The sequence below is a fragment of the Odocoileus virginianus genome, chromosome 28 (genome assembly GCF_023699985.2).
Source record: "Odocoileus virginianus isolate 20LAN1187 ecotype Illinois chromosome 28, Ovbor_1.2, whole genome shotgun sequence".
Taxonomy (NCBI): domain Eukaryota; kingdom Metazoa; phylum Chordata; class Mammalia; order Artiodactyla; family Cervidae; genus Odocoileus; species Odocoileus virginianus.
In genome coordinates, this window is record NC_069701.1 from 37,656,134 (window position 1) to 37,677,579 (window position 21,446).

General features: G+C 58.1%; 2 protein-coding genes across 3 annotated transcripts; both read right to left on the reverse strand.

Moving 5' to 3' along the window:
* Positions 1–29: 29 nt before the first annotated feature.
* KCNK7 (potassium two pore domain channel subfamily K member 7) lies at positions 30–4,221 on the reverse strand. Its single transcript, XM_020906455.2, has 3 exons — positions 2,466–4,221; positions 603–1,001; positions 30–388 (listed from the first exon to the last, which is right to left on the reverse strand). Exons 1-3 carry the CDS (start codon positions 2,782–2,784, stop codon positions 183–185), a joined length of 924 nt encoding a protein of 307 aa, XP_020762114.1. The 5' UTR covers positions 2,785–4,221; the 3' UTR covers positions 30–182.
* Positions 4,222–4,307: 86 nt separating this feature from the next.
* MAP3K11 (mitogen-activated protein kinase kinase kinase 11) lies at positions 4,308–21,423 on the reverse strand. Of its 2 annotated transcripts, none has more exons than XM_070457646.1 (11): positions 21,321–21,423; positions 19,181–20,836; positions 13,947–14,127; positions 13,609–13,757; positions 13,316–13,491; positions 12,948–13,191; positions 12,367–12,480; positions 11,349–11,484; positions 11,163–11,254; positions 5,697–6,116; positions 4,308–5,123 (listed from the first exon to the last, which is right to left on the reverse strand). In XM_070457646.1, exons 2-11 carry the CDS (start codon positions 19,917–19,919, stop codon positions 4,786–4,788), a joined length of 2,589 nt encoding a protein of 862 aa, XP_070313747.1. In that variant the 5' UTR covers positions 19,920–20,836; positions 21,321–21,423; the 3' UTR covers positions 4,308–4,785. The 2 variants fall into 2 exon arrangements, with proteins under 2 accessions (XP_070313747.1, XP_070313746.1); XM_070457645.1 differs by lacking the exon at positions 21,321–21,423 and adding an exon at positions 20,941–21,164.
* Positions 21,424–21,446: the final 23 nt, after the last annotated feature.

A 21,446-nucleotide genomic window follows, 5' to 3' on the forward strand; every position in this document is an offset into this window, starting at 1 on the left:
TTTCGAAAGAAGAAACGATAACAGCCGGCTGTGTTGCCTGTTTTTTATTAACACATTATTTCCCGAGGTTCTCACATTCACCCCTTCCCTTCCCTCCTCTGGAGGCTTCCCCAGCCACTCCCCAGGGCTCCCTCCTCAGGCTTCTCCACCTGAAAGGAGCGCAGCTCCATCACCGACACCTGTCAGCAAGCTGGGGCCTGTACTGGGGCCGCCGCTGAGGGTGGCATGGTGCTCAGAGCCAGTTCGTCCTGGCCTATGATGGCACCTTCGTCCTCAGCATTCACAGGGCCGCTGGACCCGAAGAACTTCACCATGGCACGGACCTGGGGCAGCTCCGAGAAGGTCTCCACGGTCAGCAGCATGGCCAGGAGCCCCAGCAGCAAGTAACCTGAGGAGGGGAGGTTACTAGGGCAGCTCTCATGCTCCCACCCACCTCCCACCCACACAATTCTCTTCCCACTGCCAACTAAGACTCTGCACCATGCCCTGGGGCAGGGGCCTGTGAGACAGCCTCCCCCAGGGGCTTATGGGAGTTGTAGTTCAGGCTCCTCTTCCCTCCTGTCCTCCCCCCGCCCCCCATCCTCCTTAGCCGCTGAACTCACCCAGAAGCGCAAACTGGCCGAGGTGGTAAAGCGCCGGGTGCAGGCCACTGCCGCGGCCCGGCAGCAGGTCCCCCAGGCCAATGGTGCTGAGGGAGCTGAAGCAGAAGTAGATGGCCTCCAGCAGGCTGCAGTCGCCCTGTACACCCCACAGCACCAGTGCTGGCAGCAGCACGAAGACACCAACCACCAGCAGGCCCAGTGCAACTGCCTGCAGCAGCGCAGCCCCGGGCGGCGTCAGCTGCCAGCGGGTGGCTGCCCAGGCCCCGGGGCGGCTGAGCAGAGGAGCCAGGCAGTGGCGCAGGGCAGCCACAAGGGCTAAGGAGGCCGGCAGCCCCAGGGCCGCGTAGGCCACACAGAAGGCCTTTCCACCAGCTGATAGCGGGGCCATGTGGCCGTAACCTGGAGGGGAGAGAGCCGTGGGTAATGAGGACCCGGGTGGGGTCGCTGGCGCCCACTTCCCCGAGCCTTGCTCCTGCAGAAGGCTGCCCTCTGGTGGCCGGCACGGCCGGAACTATTCAGGCCCTGTTTGTGGGCTCTTCCCCTCGTTCACTGGGGGTCTTGGTCAAGTCCCTGAACCTCTCTGGGTCACTCTTTAATGTTCTGGAACATGAAAGGATGAGAAGAGTCCCCCTCAGGCTGGGGTAATTCTGAGAGCTTCTATCCTACCCTGAGGCAGCCTGACCTCCTGAGAGATTCCTCAGACTGTCTTTGATCCACACTTCCCAGTTCAGCAGGTGAAATGTTACCCAGTCTTTCATTCATTTCCCCAAAGGCATATCAAGTTACGCTGGGTGCCAGGCCCTGTGCTGGAACCTGAGTCTGCTCAGGTTCAGATGGGAGGCAGGCAGGAAAATCAGTCAAGACACCAGACATGGAGGGTTGCAAAAGAGGCAGCGTGCTTTTCAGGGGTGGAAAGGTATGTGCAAAGGCAGGTGAGGTGAAAGATCAGGGCCTGCCAGGGGAACAGGATCAGCTGGTCCAGGGCTGTAAAACGCAGATGCCTGGAGTCAGAAGTGAGCCAAAAGGGAGTGGTGGGGACAGGGGTGGGCTGGAGAGCAAGCATACACACTGTCCCAAGGGCGGGCCCTGTTCTCCAACAGGAGCTTCTGGCTCAGCGCAAGTAGGTTTCCAAGTTTCTCCAAAAGAAGGTGGAAAATGGACTTCAAAAAATACTCAGGACTTCAGTGGTGATCTGATGACTAAGACTCCGTGCTCCCAATGCAGGGGGCCGGGTTCAATTCCTGGTCAGGGAACTGGACCTCACGTGCCACAACTAAAGATACCAGAATGAAGATCCAAGATTCTGGGTGTTGCAACTAAGACCCAGTGCAGCCTAGATAAATAAATGAATTTCACATACTTTACAGGGCAAGCACCGCACTCCCACCCCCAGCCCCCCCACTTCCTGGGCTCTGGGCCTTCACACTTGTTTCCTCTGCCAGGAATTTCTTTGTGTCTGTCTCCGTGCACTCTTGCCTGGGCTAACGTCTCATTAGCTAACATCCTCCCCCCATACTCCTCCTGGGTTGGTGGTCCCTGGGTTCTCTCCATTTCCCTCTATCCAAGAATCCATCCCACAGCACAGGCTCCCCAGTCTCTGCCTCAGGTCTGTGGGGTCTGGGCACCTCCCCTGGGTTTCACAGCTGCCTGGGGGTGGGGCTGAGGAGGCCACGCCCCCTGGCACCTGAAGTTGAGGCACCAGTTGGGGTGTTTTGGTGGGGGGAGCCCCAGCCCTGATGACAGGCCTAATGAGGACTGGGTTCTGTCTAGCAGTTTGGGGCCTGGAGAGGGCTGCACCCTCAGGGACCCCAGGTAGGGACGGCCTCGAGAGCGCCTTCCTGCCGGGCCGCCGGGCCGCCTTACCCGTGGTGGTGAGGAGGCTGGCAGTGAAGAGCAGGGCTGAGGGCAGATCCCAGTTCCTGGCCTCGGAGTCATTGCCCAGGCTGGAAACCCCATGGGCCTGGGCTACCAGGGCGGTGCCCAGCAGCTCTTCCAGCGCCCCAGGTGGCAGGCAGTCTCCGAACTCTGCCTGAAAGGTGGCCAGCTCGGCCCTGAGGTTAGCCTGGAGCCGAAGGGCTGGAGGCCCCTCCAGGGCTTGGAGCACTGTGGCCCCAAGCCCCAAGGCCAGCAGGTGGGCCACAGCCAGTAGCCCGTATCGGGCCCAGGGCCTTAGAGCCCCCATGGTATGCCACCAGAGTCCGTCAGAGGTGCCCTGGGAGCCAACTCTCTACCACAGGCACCTGGGAGGGGCTGGGCAGGGTGGGGCTGGGGGGAGGGGCTGCGTGGGTGGCTGGAGAGGGAAGGAAGCCTGGGATGGAGCTGGGGTGAGTAGGGCCAGGAGGGTGAGGCTGCGGCTCAGGTTTGGGAAGGAGCTGGGTCACTCCTCCATTTCTGGGGGCAACACGTTTTCCACCCAGGTCCCCAGAGCTGGGTGGTTGAGTGGTGGGCAGTCAGGATCAGGTGGGAGGAAGGCAAGGCGATCAACTAGCTCCCCCTCCCACAGTGGTGGATCATGCAAGGACGAGCTCACCCAGTCACAGACCCCATTCACTGGTCAGCAGGTCCCCAGATCCTGAGGACACTAGAGGAGAGGACAGAGGCAGGTCCCTGCCCTCCCGGCCTTCCCAGGAGAAACCTGTTAGCAAGGAGGCAGGGCAAGTTCACATTGTCATAGACTCCCTGAAGGGAACGCCCTGGATGATGGGGGAGGGGAACTTCGCCTGAAAAGCTCCTCTGGGGAGCGACAGTTCAGCTGGGGAAGAGAAGAGGCCAGGCCAGGTGGGAAGGTGATTGGGTGGTGAGAAAAATGGGGACCTATGGACAGGGCTATGGCAGGTACCCCAGATGAGAAGGTGGTGGCCTGGGCAGCAGAATGGGAGAGGGATGGTGGGACTTGGGATGGGGCGGGCAGGACAAGTGTGGAGGACGCTGGGCGCCCTGGAGAGGTGAGGCTCCCGCCATTCCCAATCCTTCCTGAGAAACTCTTGTGCTCTCCCAAGTCCCCCGCCCGGCTGAACACGAGTCACAGTAGATCTGGATGCCTGGGAGTGCGAAGGGGAGGGGGAGAGGGAGCCTGGACCACAACCCCCACAAACCATTGGGGGATGAGCCCAGGGACCCCTGCCCTAGGCGTGGCATGGGAGGGGTGGTCCTGGGGTGTGGTGGGGAAGGGGTGGTCTGCAGAACCCCTGTGGCTTCTTAAGAGAAGGGTGAGTGGAGCCAGGTGTCAGGGTGGATGACCCCCTCCTGTGTCCAGGTCTCAGGATAAAAACAAACCCTGGACAAACCCCTAAGATGCCTTCCAGAGGACCGTGGGCTCCCGAGTTCAGCAAGCTGCCTGGAGTGGGCGCAGCATAGCCAGGAAGGAGCCCGAGGGGAGGTGGTGTTATTGCTGGGCCCTGAGGCTAAGTGGGGACCACCCTGCAACAGGAACAATCAGGGCAAACAGTGGCTTGACACGGTGGGAAAGGACTGGCAAGGGTAGGAACAGGTGAGTAAGGCCAAAGTGTATGGGTATCAGGGAGGCTGAGAAGGGCTTTGTAACACCTGATGATCCACTGAACTTGATCCTGAGAGAGAAATGTGGTCCAGAGCATCCCAGCATCGGCCCAGGCCATCTGCCATTCTGCTAGGGGTCTGAGGTCACCAGGGTCATGGAATGGTCAGGATCCCCCCATTACCTCCAAGAACGTTGACAGGCTGTGCTTGGGGGGACAGCTTGGGGAGTTTATTTGGCTTCATTGGATCCTGAGGCCATGGCCCCAGCCCTGGCCGGGGTAGCAGGAAGGCACCCAGAGAGCCCCGGCCCCAGATGACCCCCAGGGCAGGGGGGCCCAGGCTCTAAGGCCGGCCCCGCTCCCCTGCACCTTCCGGCTCCCCTGCACCTCCCCCGGGGGCAGTTCCCTGAGACAGGCCCTGGTCCTCCCAACCAGCTGGGTGCAGTGTCGGGCCCCAGTGGGGCGGGTGAGTTGGGGGGCCCACCGTGGCAGGTGTGTGCGGGGGCAGGGTGCAGCCCCCCATCCAGTGTGAAGGCTTCCTGTGCAGTGTAGTGTTCCGGACCCCCAGAAGGGGGCGGGGTCCCTGGGCAAAACCAAGGCACCTGGAGAGACTGGCCTGGCTCCTATTCCAGTGTATGCTGAGGCTCCTCCAGGGCAGTGGGCGTGCGGGGGAGCAGCCAGCCCGCTCAGGGCCCTGCCTCTGGCGCCCACGGGGCCTGGGCACCAACGTCTTTGGTTTGCGCCCTGCAGTCCTGAGGGCCCCCTCGGAAGGGGTTGGCAGGCGGAGAGTCCCAGAAGGGGTCTGAGTCTGGGAACAAGGTCCAGGGTGCCCGGCGGGGCGCAGGCTGTGGCGAGGGCAGGGGCGAAGGCCGTGGCCCGGCGGACACGAAGCTCCACGGGTCAATGCGGCTGCGGAGGGGTGAGGGCCGAGGTCGACTGATGAGGCCCAGAGGCGGCGAGCGCGGGGTCCCTGGGGTGCCAGGAGCAGAGCGTGATATCCCCGGCGGCGGCGAGACGGCGCTGGCTATTCGAGGAAGAGGAGGGGGCCCAGGTCAGGCAGTCACCGGCTCCTGGGTGGCCCCAGGGGGCACTGCCCTGCTCTGGGCCTGTTTCCTCCTGGCACAGTGAGCTCCGGGACTCATGACTTCCACAACACTTCCTGCTCCATGGTGCCACAACTGAGCAGTTAAGAGTGAGGAGGCCTCTGGAGCAGGCCTTGGATCAACCGAGCTCAGCAGCTTACTAGTGGGACCCTGGAGTCCTTTGACCTCTCTGTGCCGCAGAAGTTACTCAAAAAATGGGTCTAACCGGAGTGCCCAGTTCATAGCATTGTTATCGGATGAATGAAACTACCTCTCTTAAGCACTAGGAATAGTGCCTGGCCCAGGTAAACAGCCAGTAGGAGTTTGCTGGGGTGGTCCTTATTACTTCCATCATTTCACAACCGGCCTGGCCCGCCCATGGCTGAACAGAGAACTCAGTTCCCTGCAGTATCCCCATCACCCCGAGGGCGCAGCTGGAGGTCCAGCAGACAGGGGTGGCCCTGCGGGTCCCCACCAGCCCCTCCTCCCCCGTCACCAGGCAGTAGGCCACTTACCGCGCCTCTCCTCTTCGCGCCGGCGGCTCTTAGCTGAGGGCTGCCCCGCGGCGGGGACACCCAGCTCCAGCAGCAGGGGTGGCGCAGGGGCGGGCGGGCCGGAGGAGTCGGGGCTCAGCGGGGAGGCTGGAGTTTCGGGCGTCTCGGAGGAGAAGCGGATGAGCGGGGAGGGGGGCGGCTCGGCAGGGGACGGGGTGGGCAACGACGAGCGGGGCGGTGTTGGCGAGGGCTGCTCTCCGCGCTCTCGGCCCGAGCCCCCTGGGGGTTGCAAGTCCCGGCCGAGGCCCAGAGAGGCGAGCAGGGCGGTGCCGCGCAGCAGCGCGCGTTGGATCAGCTTGGGCGTCCCGGAGCCACTGCCGCGTTCGGTGAGGCCAGGCCGCCGGGGCTCCTCGGGCTCCGGGCTCGGCCGCGGGAGGTTACCTGGCAGTGGGTACACAGGTTAGGCAGACTTCGGGCAGCCCTGGAGCAAGGGTTGACTTCTGCTCCCGACTCCCCCAGTCCAAGTCCTCCCCCGGCACCCCTTTTCTGACTTTTCATTAAGTGTTGGGGGTGGAGGAGGGCAGTGCAACCTGTGAAAGCAGCAGGAGCTAAGGCAGGTGCCCTGGAGCCCACAAGAGGAGGGCTGGCTGGAGGGAAGGCCCGGGTCCACCAAGAAGCAAGTTCAAGCTAGAGCAGGGCCCGCCTCAGTGCCCTCAAGAGCAGGGGCAGATATCTGCAGGGGCCGGGGTCACAGCTGGGGCCCGTGCAGTGCCCATCTCCTCCCACTTGCCTGCTCCAGCCTCCAGTGGTGGCCTGTATAGGCACACAGGCCAATTCCAATGTACACAACAGCCCTAAAGGGACACAACACTGTCCCTATTCCAGAAATGAGGAGATGAGGCTCGGAGAGGTCAGTTGTTTGTGTCAGGCCTGAGCTGAGTGATTTAGGGGGGGCATTACGTTGTCTCAGCCTCACGCCCCAGGGCTTCCCAGGCTTAGCTAAGGCTACCCTGCCCTGGATTAAAGGACATGTGTCCTAACCTGTGGACCTAGGGTTACTCTGACTCTATTCTAGACCAAATGGGTGGGTCTGGAGAACCAGGCATCGAGAAGGTAGGGCAGCCTGTGATGGCCCCCCACAAACCCCAATTTTGTCAAGTCCTCCTCAGCTCTAGAACCTGCCATGGCTCTCCACGGCTGCTAGAAGAAAGGCTAAGCTCCTTGCTTGGGCTTTCAGAGCCTCTCTGTCTTCCTTGGACCTGCCTGGTATGGAGCAGTGGGTGGGGGGTCCAGAGGAAGAAATGCAAAGCTGGGGAAAATGTGAGCTTCTGCAGTGAACCAGGACTTTGCTTGGGGTCGGTCCTCAGCCACTACCCTTACATCATCTCTCTCTCTTTTTTGGCCCCAAGGCTTGTGTGATCTTAGTTCCCTCACCAGGGATTTAACCCGGGCCCTCAACAGTGAGAACATGGAAGTCCTTAACCACCAGAAAGCCAGGGAATTCCACCCCTGACTCCCGCCCCATCTCTCTCTTATCTCCTACCCCCCCGCCCCCACCCCAGCAGTGGCCACTGCCTTCTAAAATGCAAACCTGCTAAGGACAAGTCTCTCTTAAACTGCTCCCCACCCCCTCCACCCCCGCCCCAACTTCCAGATCCTTCCTGAACTGGCCCCAGCCTGCTGTTTCAGGCCTGTGAGTCCCTGGCTCTCAACTCCTTCAATGAATTTCAACCAGGATTCCTCTTCCTTAGGTCTGGTAAGCCCCACGGTTGCACACATACATTGTTCCCTCCACTCAGCATACCTTCCCACCTCACACTCAGTAATCGCTTACTTACCATTTAAGACCCGGCTGAGAGATCACAGCTTCTATGAAGCTGTGACACTGTGGTTTATAAAAAAAGTACATATTTGGTTTTCATCTCATTCTTAGTACAAAGCTCCCCAAACCCTTGGAATTTCCATATCTGAGTTAATATTGATGTGGTCTTTTTATTTTGGTAGCCCTGTGCAGCATGAGGGATCTTGGTTCCCTGACCAGGGATCAAACTTGTAACCCCTGCGTTAGGAGCATGGAGTCTTAACCAATGGACCACCAGGGAAGTCCCTGATGCAGTCATTGTTGGAGGATGGGGTCTGCCGGGGGAACGAACTCTGTGATTAGAGGGTTGGAACTTTCAGCCTCTACCTGAATCAGGGTAGGAGAGGGGCTGGAGATTGACTCCTATCACCAATGGCCAATGATTTAATCAGTTAATCACATCCATGTAATGAAGCCTTCATAAAAACCCAGCCAAAGGGTTTGGAGAACTGGGTTGGTGAACCAGCAGAGGTGTGTGCCTAGAGGGGGCATGGAAGCTGTGTGCCCCTCCCACATACCCTGCCCTCCACACCTCTTCCATCTGGATGTCCTTGACCTGTATCCTTTATAATAATCTGGTAGTCTAGTAAGTAGATGGTTTTCCTGAGTTCTGTGAGCTCTTCAAGGAAATTATCAAATCTGAGGAGGGGGGTCATGGGAACCTCTGATGTAGAGCTGGTTGGTGAGGAGCACAGGTGATAACCTGGACTTACAACTGATGTCTGCAGTGCAGAGGAGCAATCTTGTGGGCCTGAACCCTTAACCCGTGGGCTCTGACGCTAACTCCAGGTAGACGTGTCAGAACTGGACTGGATTGTCCAGCTGGGGTCCCAGAATTGGCCATTGTGGGAAAAACTCCATATGCATGGTGTCAGTAGTGAAGCAATAGAATGGAGAGGAAAACAAGAGCTTTTTCCTCTTTTAGCAGCTTTGCCAGGGACTCCCTGGTGATCCAGTGATTAAGAATCTGCCTTCCAACGTAGGGGATGTGGGTTTGATCCCCAGCGGAGGAACTAAGATCCCACATGCTGCGGGTCAACTAAGCCTGCACACCACAATGAGAGAGGCCTGTGTGCCACAATGATGACCCAGTGCAACCAAAAAAAAGTTTAAAAAATAAAGTAGAAGCTTTGTCAGAATCCCCTGTTAACCTATGCAGTTCTTGCTCATGCTATGCCTTGTACAGTCCTTCAGCCTACCACATGCTACTCTCTACTGTACTTGTTTGTTTCTGAGTCTGCCTCCTCCACCAGACTAGGCCCGCCCAGAGGTCAAGGCACTGCTGATCTCTAGCATGATGATGCCTGGCTCATTATATGTGTCAGTACATGTTTGATGGAAGACTCCATTCTTAGAATCCCTGTGACAAGCACATAAGGTGATCGCTGTTCCCCTACTTTACAGGTGAAGAAACTGATCATTTACAGTGAGTTTAAAACAGAACAGGGGAAAAATATGTTTAAAACAAGCAAGAAAAATGGAAGAAAGTGAAGCTGGAGATCAGCACACCAACTAAGAATGGAAAGAAGTTACTGAAGTTGATATCCTGAGAAACCGAGGTTCCCAGAAGTCAGAAACTTGCCCCAGGTAACTTGGCAATGATTTTAATTTACCTCTAAATTCCCTGGCAGTAAGAGGTGACAACCCTGTTGTTACAGAGAAAGCAGAAAAACCATTCTTGACTCAGAGATGAAGGTGAAATCACTTCTACAGGGTCTCATGGAAAGGACACGGCCATGTGGTAGTTGGTGGCTCCAGGGAAAATGCTTCATGGGGCAGTTGCTGGCAGACCATGCCCACCAATCCATTACAACCGGTTCCCCAGGGGCCAGCACACCCAGACAGGGACGGGGGTGGGAGATGCGACTCCCCAGTGGTGTGGCTAATGCCTGGGACAATCTCTCAGGGACATCTTTGATTCTTAGCTAGATTTTTGACTCTCTAGGTGGTTGGGAGGTCAAGATCACTCACTTGTGAGTGGGCCAAGACAGCTGGATGAGGGCTTGCACACGTGGAAACAGATGCTGCCAGCAGCTGGGCTGGGACAAGTGATATCCTTTCAGGTAAGGGGGCAAGCTGGAGAAAGATGAGGTGCCTGCTCCTGGGAGCCCAGGGAAGATAAGGCCAAAGGGATCTGAAGGGATCTGTAGACCATGGTCAGGGGCTGCTTCGGCCTGCACATCCAGCTTGACAGGACCTCATGTTCTCCAATGAGCCTTCTGGCCTGGGGCATTCTAGAGCAGGTGACTCCAAGCAGCCCCCTTGGCCTTCCAATTCTCAGTTCAGTCCCTGCAGCACAGCCCGCTTGAGGCAATGCAACTCCTGAAGCAAGAACTGGCATGGCAGATAGGGGTCCAGGGCCCGGCCTCTGGAGTCAGTGAAAGTTTTGCAACCCCATGGACTATACAGTCCATGGAATTCTCCAGGCAAGAATACTGGAGTGGGTAGCCTTTCCCTTCTCCAGGGGACTTCTCCAACCCAGGGATTAAACCCAGGTCTCCCGAATTGCAGGTGAATTCTTTACCAGCTGAACCACAAGGGAAGCCCTGGGCTCAAATCCCTGTTCTGCTGTGTGTCCTACTTCAAATCACTTTACCTCTCTGTGCCTCAGTTTTCTCCTCTATAAAATGGCACACAGGAGGGACCCAATAAATGTTTGCTGTTGTTATTACTGCGAATCCTAGCTTAGGTAATGGTGGAGGTGATGCATTGGCTGGGGTGAGAGGAGTGAGTCTAACTTGTTTGTTGAATAGGACTCTGGTCTGACGACAGCTAAGTCAGGTTCTATATTCTGGCTTTGAGAAGCAGGTGCAGCTGGGGGCTGTAAAGGGACCCTTGGGCAAAGGAGGCTGCAACTTTCTAGTCCCTGCCAATGCTGGGCAGTGCTGAGATGAGCCTTGCCTCTCTGACCCAGGATCCCTGCTTTCTGCTGACCCCCTAGCTTCCCAAGTAGCTTGTAGGTGAGAAACTCCTTCTTTAAGTGAAAGCTTCTGGGGAAGCTCACTATAAGCATCAGTGTCAACATTTTCCTGGGTTCAGATCCTTACCTGGGGGATTTAGGTAGATTACTTTGTCTCAGAGCCTCAGTTTTCTCATTTCTCAGATGGGTATAATAACCCCTCATGGGGTTGTTGCTTGAATGGAATACCTGATACACAGTAAGCGCTGTGGCCATTATGGAAAACAGAAGAGCCCACAACTGCCCCAGATGCAGTGATACCCACACATTCAGCTTTCTTATCCTCTTTTCCATCTCCAAGCTCCCCAGAAAGGACTCTGAGAAGCACAGAGCGGTAGCCACTTTTCTAACTCCACCCCACATGCACAATTTCCTTCCCCTCTCTGCGTCCAGCTTCCTTTGGGTCCCCAACGGGGGGCAGTGTTCCTTGTCTTCCTTCCCTCCCTAGAGCTTGCTGAGGGCACAGCAGCTGATGCAAGCCCAGGCAAAAGCCTGCTTGCAGGCCAGCCCTGCACAATGGGACCACTCTGGGCCCCCTGAGGCCTAGGTGGGATCCCCCTCAGCTGTGGGCTTATAGGTCAGACCTGGGTTCTAGCAATGGCCTGCCTCGCCACAGTACCCACAGGAGTGCAGCAACATTTGGCTGGGGGCAGACAAGGCCACTCACCATTGAGCATTGGGGGTGTGGAAGGAGATCCTAGTGGGGATGAGTCATCTGAATCCAGGTACCACGTGGCTTCATCCATGCGGGACCTTCTCCTGGTGAGGGGGATGAGAAGGGGAGTTGTGCCTCGTGAATCTCAGGATTGTTGGGAGGCAGGAGCCACTGGGTGGGTGGCAGTCAAGCACTCACCTCCCGTTCTGGGCTTCTCCAGGCTTGGGGGAGCTGGGACCCCAGGCCCAGCATGCTCGGCGCTCTCCATTGCTTGAGTCCTCTAGACGTCTCGGGGACTGTCGGCCCCACGCCTGGCCTGGTTCTGCAGGCTCCACTGTGGTGGGTGAGGTGAGGGGGGGAACCGAAGGAGTCTGAGTCAAGATCAAAGACCCTGATCCTTGTCCTCCCATCGTAAGAAATGGGCTCCAGGGGCAACTTCTTGGAGGATGGGGAGCGGATAGTCAGGCTGGACCCCATCCCATTCCTGTGGTAAGCTTTGGGCTTACAGAGAAATCACACAGAACTGGGGTGGGGTAGGTGAGTGTGGGTCCTGGGACTGGCAGTGGGGCATCTCTAGTCCTTCAGCTGGCATTTGCTGCTTAGGAATTAGCACAGACACTGCAGCAGACTGTGTGGGTCTGAATTCTGACCCTGCCGCTTATCAGCTATGCAGTATTAGGCAGTTACTTCTTTCACTTTTCTCATCAGTAAAACCTAGGTAATAGTAAAGATATCTACCTCACAGGGTCATTGTGAGGAATTAATATTAGCAACTGTTAGTCACTCAGTCGTGTCTGACTCTTTGTGACCCCATGGTAACCCATCAGGCTCCTCTGTCCACGGGATTCTTCAGGTGAAAATACTGGAGTGGGTTGCCATTCCCTTCTCCAGGGGATCTTCCCAATTCAGGGATCGAACCTGGGCCTCCTGCATTGTGGGCAGATTCTTTTTAGGCTCTGAGCCACCAGTGACACCCTAATATTAGCAAAGCACTTAGGAAAGTGAATGGTACATAGCATCATACAATTGTTAGAAAAAAAAGTTGTAAAATGATTGCTACTTGGTGAACTTAGAGATACCAGTTTAGATGGATGGGGAGAGAGCCTGGGATCAGGGAGAAGAAGAGGAGACAGTGCGAGGGATCCACTTCCAAGGATAAGGTTTAACAAAAGGGTAAGATCTGGGGAGAAGGACGTGGACAAGAGAAGTTGCTTACACTGGATGGCCCGGAACCGGGGGAAGGTGGGAGAGTCCCCAGCCCCGACCTCGAAGACGTTCCTCCTCCTGTCCAGGCCAGGCGAGGCCTGCACGGTGATGCGGTGTTTGAAGTCTAGGGTTGTGGGGAGGGAAGCAGGGTGCAGGTTTGTGGTGAAGAAGAGACAGGATCCTAACTCGCAGGGCCCCTCGGCAGTGCTGGAACCCGGCCTAGCACAGCGGCTAGGTGACTGGGGCCGGCCTCACTGGCTTCCTGAGCCCCTGGCTATCGTTAAGGAAATCCCCAAACCCTGGGAGCGCCGCGAAGTAGGAGTGCCCACCCGGCGCCCTAGGCCTTCCCAGAACCTTCATGAGCCCCGCCCCTTCCCGGCCGCAGCCACTCCCAGGCCGACATGCAAATATTCCCGCCAGAACCCGCCCACAGACAAATACACACTCCTGGTCCCACCCCTTCCAGCCTCCGCTCACAGGCCCACCCACCGACACCCTAGGCCAATCCCAGCGCGGTCAGCCACCAGCCTGGTCCCGCCCCACCGCCCGCGAAGCCAATGGCGGGCGGCGCGCTGGGGCCCTGCCCCTTACCGAGTGGCATGCTGATACGCTCCCCGCCGTCGCGCGCGCGGAGTTTGCTGCGCTTGAAGGTTCCGCGTCGGCGGCGAACGTGCGGCCGCTCGCGATCGACTTGCTGCAGTAACAGCGTCAACTCTCGCTCAAACACCTCCAGCTCCCACTGAGCCAGCAGGTGCTCGCGCCGCCGCAGCTGCTCTGCTTGTGAGCGCTGCTCACGCGCCGCGCGGGTCAGCTCCTCCTCGCGGCTCAGTAGTTCCTGTGCCCAGGACAGCCAAGGCGGTGGCGTCAGGCCGGTACGGTCCCAGGCGCTCATCCCCACCCTCCGCGAGACGTCCCTTCCCGGCGTCTCCTTCCAACCCTGGGACCGCGACTCCTCCCACCTTTTCTTTGGCCCGCAGCTCGTCGAAAAGCCCTTGGATCTCGCGCTTCCAGCCTTCCTGCATGGAATGGAAGGAGTCCCGCGGCATTTCCCGTAGCACCTGCGCCTCCAGCGCCTCCAACTGCTGAAGGATGGAGGCGAAGTCGGGCCTGCGGTGGGGGTCCTGCGCCCAGCAGTCTAGGGAAACGGAGTTGGGGCGGAGGGGGGGGGGGGACAGGGGAAGGGGTCTGTGAATAGATATGTCCTGTTGGGTCAAGGAGCTCTACCCTTCACCCACCTGCCCCATCCCCTTACCGGCCATGAGTTGTGCGAAGGGCTCCGGGCAGGTGGATGGAATGGGCAGTGTGAGCTTGTTCACGGCCACACCATAGGCTACAGCAAGGCAGTCGATGCCACGATAGGGTACCTCCCCAGTCAGCAGTTCCCACAGCAGCACCCCAAAGCTGTGGGTGAGACAAAGGGTTTGTGTTCCCTCCTCGACTCATTCATTGCCATTTCACCCCAAAGCAACCAAGAGCTAAGTGGTCTATGTCCCTCCCCTGGCCTCTGCTTATCCATCCAGCCCTAGATTTTGGCTGCCACCTCTCCCACCCCCGCGGCCCCATATCTGTCCAGACTCCACCCAGCCGCACCTCCAGACATCGCTGCCTTTGGAGAAGGTGGAGGCCTTGATAACCTCAGGAGCCATCCAGGCATAGGTGCCTGCAGCACTCATTTGCGTGGTTTTGTGCCACTCACGGGCCAGGCCGAAGTCAGTGATCTTCAGGGTCTTGTGCTCCATGTCATCACCTTCAATAGGCTGCAGCAGCAGAACTGGGGAAGAGAGGCTGGACTGTGGTTCCAGGCTCAGGTGGTGGGGACAGGGGAGGAGCTGGGAGCAAACTGTCATCTGACAGACATCCTGGCTAGGTACTGGGGCACTGAGGTGACTTGGTCTCAACCTTGCCCTGGAGAGTTCATATCTGGGGTTGGGATAGAATGAGACAATAAACACAAGGCTGGGACATATTTATCAAGGGGCTCCTAGAGGTTAGGCATTTATACTCAGTGTTAGCGTGCACACGCACACACACACACACACACACACACACACACACACACACACACCTGTGAGGTAAACATCATGGGATTCCCTGGTGGCTCAGTGGTAAAGAATTCACCTGCCAGTGCAGGAGACACAGGTTCGATCCCTGGGTCGGGAAGGTCCCCTGGAGAAGGAAATGGCAACCCACTCCAGTATTTCTGCCTGGAAAACCCCATGGATAGAGGACTGGTGGGCTCCAGTCCTTGGTGTTGCAGAGGGTCAGCCACGATTTAGCAACTAACAGTTCACTTCACTTCAGTAATTAGGACTCCGCACTTCCACTGCAGGGGACACAGGTTCGATCGCTGGTCAAGGAACTATGATCCCACATGCCCTTGGCTCAACCAATAAATAAATAAGTAAATTGTAAGATTTGGGAAGATTTCCCAGAGGAAGTGCCATTTAAGCTGAGACCAGAGTGAGGAGTTGGCCTCAACTAGGTGATGCTGGGGGTTCAATCCCATGAACAGAGGAGCCTGGTGGGCTCTAACCCTTGGGCTTGCAGAGGGTTAGACACGACTTAGTGACTAAACAGCAACAACAAAGACATCATTATCCTCATTTTGCAGAAGAGGAAACTGAGCAACAATTTGACTTAACCAAGGTCATAAGCAAACAAAGCAGGAATCACACACAACCTGGTATGCGTGGTTCCAAAGCCAGTGCTCTAACTTTCCCCTAACCCTGCGCAGAACAGAAATGGGCAATATGGCAGCCTCTCAGCATTCGTGACTGATATCAAAAGAAATCTGTGTGTTGCCATTTTGTTGAGGCAAGAGTGTGACTTAGAACCTCCCTGGGGGTGGGGAGCAGGAGGGAACTGTCTGGTGAGAAAGGAAGCCCAGCGGGCACTATAGACCCCTGGTGCCCATGTCCCACTGTGGCTAGCACAGCCATTTCCAGAAGAGAGAAAGACTCCAAAAGATATCCACTGATGTGGCTAGATGTGAGAGACGAAGGGGTCTAAGGGTGGTTGTTGACTAAAACGGAGTTTGGGACAAATGTAGGAGTGGATGGACACAGCAAGGCTCATGGCTTTGTCCCTCATGGGGCCACCATACCCTGGACACACAAGAAAGCCAGCAACTTGCAAATGTCTCACCAGGACAAGCATGGCTCAAAGGAGAGAGGTTTTAAAGGAAAAAAAGGAAGGCAAAGTCAGAGAATCTTTGAGGGTCTGAAGAGGACTCTACTTTTCTGGTTATAGTCAACTGTATTGTACAGAAGGGACATCGAAGCCAATGACATTTCTGAACACATATCCTTTCAGGGCACTGCTGCTGCTGCTGCGGCTGCTAAGTCGCTTCAGTCGTGTCCAACTCTGTGCGACTCCACAGACGGCAGCCCACCAGGCTCCTCCGTCCTTGGGATTCTCCAGGCAGGAGCACTGGAGTGGGCTGCCATTTCAGGGCATACCTCTCAGCAGTCCTGCCCAGGGTGACAGCACCACAGAGGGGGCAGCACAGGGTACTGGGGTTGGGGCAGAGGAGACAGGCACCTCATACAGGTGAGTCAGGGAAGACTTCTCAGAGGTGGCGGCACGACCAGGGTATTCACTTTTTTAGGCCTAAAGCCACAACTCCTGATCCTGCTGCTGGCCAACCTCCCTGGGCCTCATGGGGGCATCTGGCACTGCTGCTCAGCCCCTCCCTGCTGTCCTTGGCTCCCAGGGCCTCTGGCTGCTTGTGCTGTTTCCTTCAGGCCTCCCCACCCTTAGCCTTTTCAATGCCGGTGTTTCTCAGAGCCTGGCCTCCCCCTGACCTCGGCCTACTGCCTCCAGGCTGTCCTGGCCTCTCCCAGGTGCCAGCTGCCCCCTCCTCATTGGCATCTCCTGTATGTGGAGCCCTCATTCAGAAGTGGGTCCAGCTACCCAGCTGTCACCCTACCTGGTTTCCATGCCCTCAACCACCACCTACGTCCTCCCACCGTGCCTGGCAAATCTTCCTGCCCTGTCTCCAAATTCAGAGAATGGTCCTGCAACCTACCCTCTCCTCTGAGCCAAACTGGGGTTGACTCCTGAACAGTTAAAGCTGAGGATGACAACAAAAGCCAGAGGATCATCATGAATATTAAACAAGACCATGCTTTTTAAAGCTTTCACACAAGGATCTGACGGTTGTTCCAAAGATGCTACCGTGAATCTCAAGTTGACTCTCCTCTCCATCTACTACCACATCTTATTCCCAGCTTCACAATAGCCTCTGGCCTGGCTGTTGGAGTGTCAGAAAGGGACCATTTAGTAAGCCCTGTGAATATCCATTCCAAAGAACCGCAGCAGGCTGGGGCGGGTGGCTGGAGAGGGACCGGGCAAAGGGGTCCACGTGCTGGGGTTGGGGAGGGACTCCCACCTCCTCTGGTGCCAGGACCCACCCATCCTCTTGAAGACCAACCCCTGCTACTTCTCCGTCAGGTCTCTAGCCACCCGTGGTACCTCACGGACTGGTGAAGCACTTTCTGCACCAGTATCTCAAGCTGGGAGGCCAGCCTCCCTTTTGCAGTCAGGTCATCTGAAGCCCAGAGAGGGGTGGGAACACATTCAGAGTCTCAGGACTCCTCTGTACTGGTGCCTTTTCTGCCACCCCCGTCCCCAGTTAACCTGACACCTGTGAGGCCTTAGCCTCCCCTCCGTGTCCCTGCTTTTCTCCAACGGCCTTGAACTTGTTCCAACCCAAGCTGCTCTTCTAGTGTCTGATATAGACCTTGATGGGGTCATCAGGGGTCACTCAGAGAAGGCTAGAGATGCCCCTCCCAGCACCCCCTTAGGGCTCCCTGGCTCTGAAAAGGGACCTGGCCCCCAGCCCCCTCCCTAGACTGCCTCTGGGGAGCCCGGGAGTGGCCTCTGTAGCTCACACCTCTTCCGCTTCCCTCCCATGGTCCCTACTTCTCCTTTCTGGGAGATCTGGCCCAGGTCTCCAATGGCGGGGGGGGGGGGTCCTTTGGGGGAGAATTGGGGGAGGTCAGGCCCAGGCTGGGCTGGCTGGTCAGTCCTGTGACTCGTGGGCCTGGAGAATTCCCCCTCCTCTCCCCGCCAGGCTTCCTCACAAGGCCCCCATTGTCCAGGAAAATCACGCCATTGTTTCCTGCCTGCGCCCCCCCAGCCCAGGGACTCCCCCCCCCCACAATGCCGCAGATAGCACCCCGGGCCTAGAACTGGGGTCTGTGAGGTGGGAGCCCAGGCTCAGGGAGGCTAAGGGCACCCTTCCTGCCCTTCGCCACCACCCAGACTCAGGGAGGAAAGCAGGGAACTGGGGGGAGTGGGGGTGCCATCCCTGGCTCCTTCCTCTCCCACAAACCCCCCACCCCCAACTCTTTCCTCCCCTGCAGGCAGCTGGGCTGGGGAGAGAGCAGAGACTGGAGCAGGGGCAGGAAGCCGGCTCAGGGGCAGCAGGAAACGCAGGAAGCGGTGGGGAGGGTGGGGAGCAGGGGCCTGGGCTATTGTTCCATTTTTTCTGGAAAGAAAACTGGAGGAAAAACAGAAGACTGGAGTCCCCTCCCCCCAGGCCTTCGGGGAATCCCCCTCAGGCTGGGGCAGGGAGTGAGGGTCCCTAGATGGCTGGGGCTCAGGAGTGCAGCTGAGCACTGGGACCTGCACCCTATTGTGGATGAGAGGAGTGGGTGGGGTGGCTGGCAGACCTCCTGAGGCCCCTCCAGCCCTGGAAAAGACTTGGGTATCACTGAGCCCTGGTGTTCTGCTCCCCACAAGCCTCTGATCCATGGTCAGCCCAGGCCGGGAGGCTCCAAATATCCACGCTCACCCCTCCACGGGCGACCCGTGGTTCTCCAGTGGCCCTGTCGGCCCCTCCTCTTGCTTTTCAGTTTGCACCTTGGGCCCCAGCAGGCCCACCCACATCCCTACCACCGTGATGGGTGCTGCCTCCTTGACTTTGCTCTCATCAGGCCCTGCCAGGACATCCAGCTGGGTGCCTCTCTGAACATGCCCTGCTCTGGGCCAGGTGTGAAGCTTGCCTGCTTCAGGAAGCCCTCTGAACCTGTCACTTGCTTCTCTCAGGCCCATGCTGGGCCGTGCGTAGGACCTGAAATGGCTGGAGATAGAGTGCCTCAAGTCTTCCTAGCCCTGCCACGCCCACTCCAAGTGCTGATTCCAGGCAAAGCCCTCCTGGCGATCCAGCCTTCAAACATCCACACCCATGGCTGACACCCACCGCATGCTGGGCATTGGGTGCCCAATGATTAAGCCCATTCATCCTCCCAATCACTCGCTTTTTACAGAGTGAAATCGAAGCTCTGAGCTGAAATAACCAGCTAGAGAAAGTGCAGCCAGGGAAAGGAGTAGGGTTAGAGTTCCATCCCTGGCCCCAGCTTTGACCACCACGGGGTGGGGAAGCAGGGAGGGGCTTTTCCCTTTGCGATGTCTATTCTGGAGAAGCTACCCACCACAAGTGGAGGAGAGGAGGCACCTGCAGGACAAGTGGGCACTCCCTGAAGATGAGAGGTGCCAGGATCCAGCACACCCTTCCTTGAGGTAGTAGCCATGGTTAGGCAGGTTGCTTACGGTCCTCCCGAGAGATTCCAATTTTTTAACTCGGCACCTGTGAGCTGGGGTCAAGGCTGCCTCCTGGGGCTGGGGCATAAAGGACTCTTGGGTGCCTGGGACTCTTGCTTTGGGGCTAGTGTGAGCCCAGGGGCACCCCTGGTCAACTGAGATGCTCCTAGAACAGTAGCTCCTGCCTCTAGTAGATCCCCAGGTAGGCTCAGCTGCGAGCTGGCAGTAGGTGTGCGCTCAGGCCATGCCACCCTCCAACCACGCTCCCCAAAACTCACTGTTGTTGGACTTGAGGTCTCGGTGGATGACAGGCACCAGGGCCTCGCAGTGCAGGTAGTGCATCCCACGGGCAATTTGCACAGCCCAGTTGACAAGCACATGGGGGGGCACACGCCGGCCAGCCAGGGCACGGCTGAGGGGCCCACCGGCAGCGTACTCCATCACCAGGCACAGGTTGGGCTCCTCCAGGCACACGGCCTTGAGGGCAATGATGTTGGGGTGCGCCAGCATGGCGAAAAGCCGGGCCTCCTGTCGCACACTCTCAGCTGTCACGCTGATGTCCTCGTCTGGGTCCTGGCGGGCAGCCTTCACAGCCACCAGCTCGCCCCGCCAGCTGCCCCGGTAGACCTTGCCGAAGCCACCGATGCCAATCACCTCCTCCAGCCGCAGCTCCTGGAAGCTGGCCATCTCGCAGGGGGGCGGACCGCCGCCCCGAGACACATAGTTGGACGGAAAGATGCCCACCTGGCCGCCCACCTGGCCCGCCCACCAGCCCTCATCGCCTGAGATAGCTGCATCCCGGGATAGCACCTCCACACGGTCGCCCTTCCGCAGGGCCAGCTCGTCCTGCCCACTGGGCTCGTAGTCAAACAGGGCTGTCCACACAGGGTTAGCATAAGCTGCCGCCTTCGGGGACCCCTCTGGCCAACCTCCGCCGCCGCCCCCGCTGCCCCCACTGCCACCGCTGTTCCATGACCCCAGTGGGCTCTTGAGGAAGAGGTTCTTCAAGGGCTCCATGGCTGGGAGCTGGCGTTGGTGGGTGTGGGGGACCTTCCCTGGGTGCCCCTGGTCCCCACCCCTGCTGACCGTCGAGGCCCTAGTCCCGGAACCTGGGCATCCGGGCCCTGGCCCTCAGCCCCAGACCCACGCCTCTCTGGGGATCCAGGAGTGTCGCCTCCCGGCCCCCTGCATCTCGGGCTTCCGGAGGAAGGCCACCCAGGGCAGTGTGGTCAGGCTTGGGGGGTGGGCCCCCGGGGCCTCCGGTGTCTCACCATGGCCGGCACAGAGGGGCCCCGGCGTTCCTCAGTCTGGAGCAGTCCTGGGAGCCTGGCTCCAGCACCCCACGAAGTGTAAGGTGGGGCCAGCAAGGGGCAGCGCCTGGACGCTGGTTGGGTCTCCTTGCGAAGGGGGTGGCTGGAGTGTCTCTTGTTGGGGTTAGCTGTCTCTTCCTGGCTGGGCTCTCTCGACCCGAAGGCTCCAACCCCGTTCCCTTCTTCCTCCTCCCTTTGTACTTTGGCCCCGGGGGCGGGAGGCAGAGGTGGAGGGTGGAGTTTCACTTTTTTCCGCTGTTCTCCCTCCCGCAGGAAACAGCATCAGATGACGCGGGCGGGTAGCACCGCTCCCCTCCCAGAGGCTGCGGGGCAGCTGGGCCGGGGAGTTCCCGGGTAGGCGGGCAATGAGAGGCCGACGGAGGGGAAGGTTAGCCCCCACCTCCCATGACATCAGGTTCAGGGTCGAGTTGGTTTCTGCTAACGACGGGCCATCTCTCCCCTCTACATACGCATCAGGAAAACTCGGGCAAAGAACCTGGCTTGGGAAGGGGACAAACCCGAGTTTGGTCTTGGCTCCGAAGCTGCAAGGCTGTGTGATCCATCTTCTCTGCGCCTCGTTCTCTTTGCATCTGAAATTGGGGCCAGAAGCTCAGCTTTGCAGACCTAGTGGGATGGGCCGTGGGGGGGGGGGCGGTTAAGACGAGGAGGACCGAACTGGCTGCACCTCGAGCTCTTGAAACGAGTTGTCAGGTCCTCCTTTCCCTCACCTGGGAAACCACTTATGTATTCCTCTTCCCCATGAAGGGGCGGAAACCTGAGACTGTGGTCCCGAAATGTGCGCAGTGACTGGATTCAGAATAGCCAAACCGCACTCGCAACCGCATGATTGACCCCTTGATTGCCTTGAGCCTGTCACTTTAAGACGAACGACGATATCCTACTTCGACTATTTCTGCCTTTCTGGAGGATCGCTCTCTACAATCTTAAGTGTGAGCTCTGACCCGGAAGTAGAAGCAGCTCATGACGTCTAAGGTCCCGCACTGAATAGGTTGGACCTAAAGGGGGGTGTGCCCCCGTTGCGCCGAACTGTAGCTTTAGCTCAGGCAGGTCCACGCCTCCATCCTTTTCCCCGGCTCTTGTAACTCACTGGGAGAGTTTTGCGCCAATTAATTCCGCCGTTACTCGATGGCCACTCAACTATCCCTTGGGTTCCGCCCAGTGGTCTTCGCTAGGCTGGCAACTTTCAGGTGTGCGCATGCGCCCAAGGGCTTTT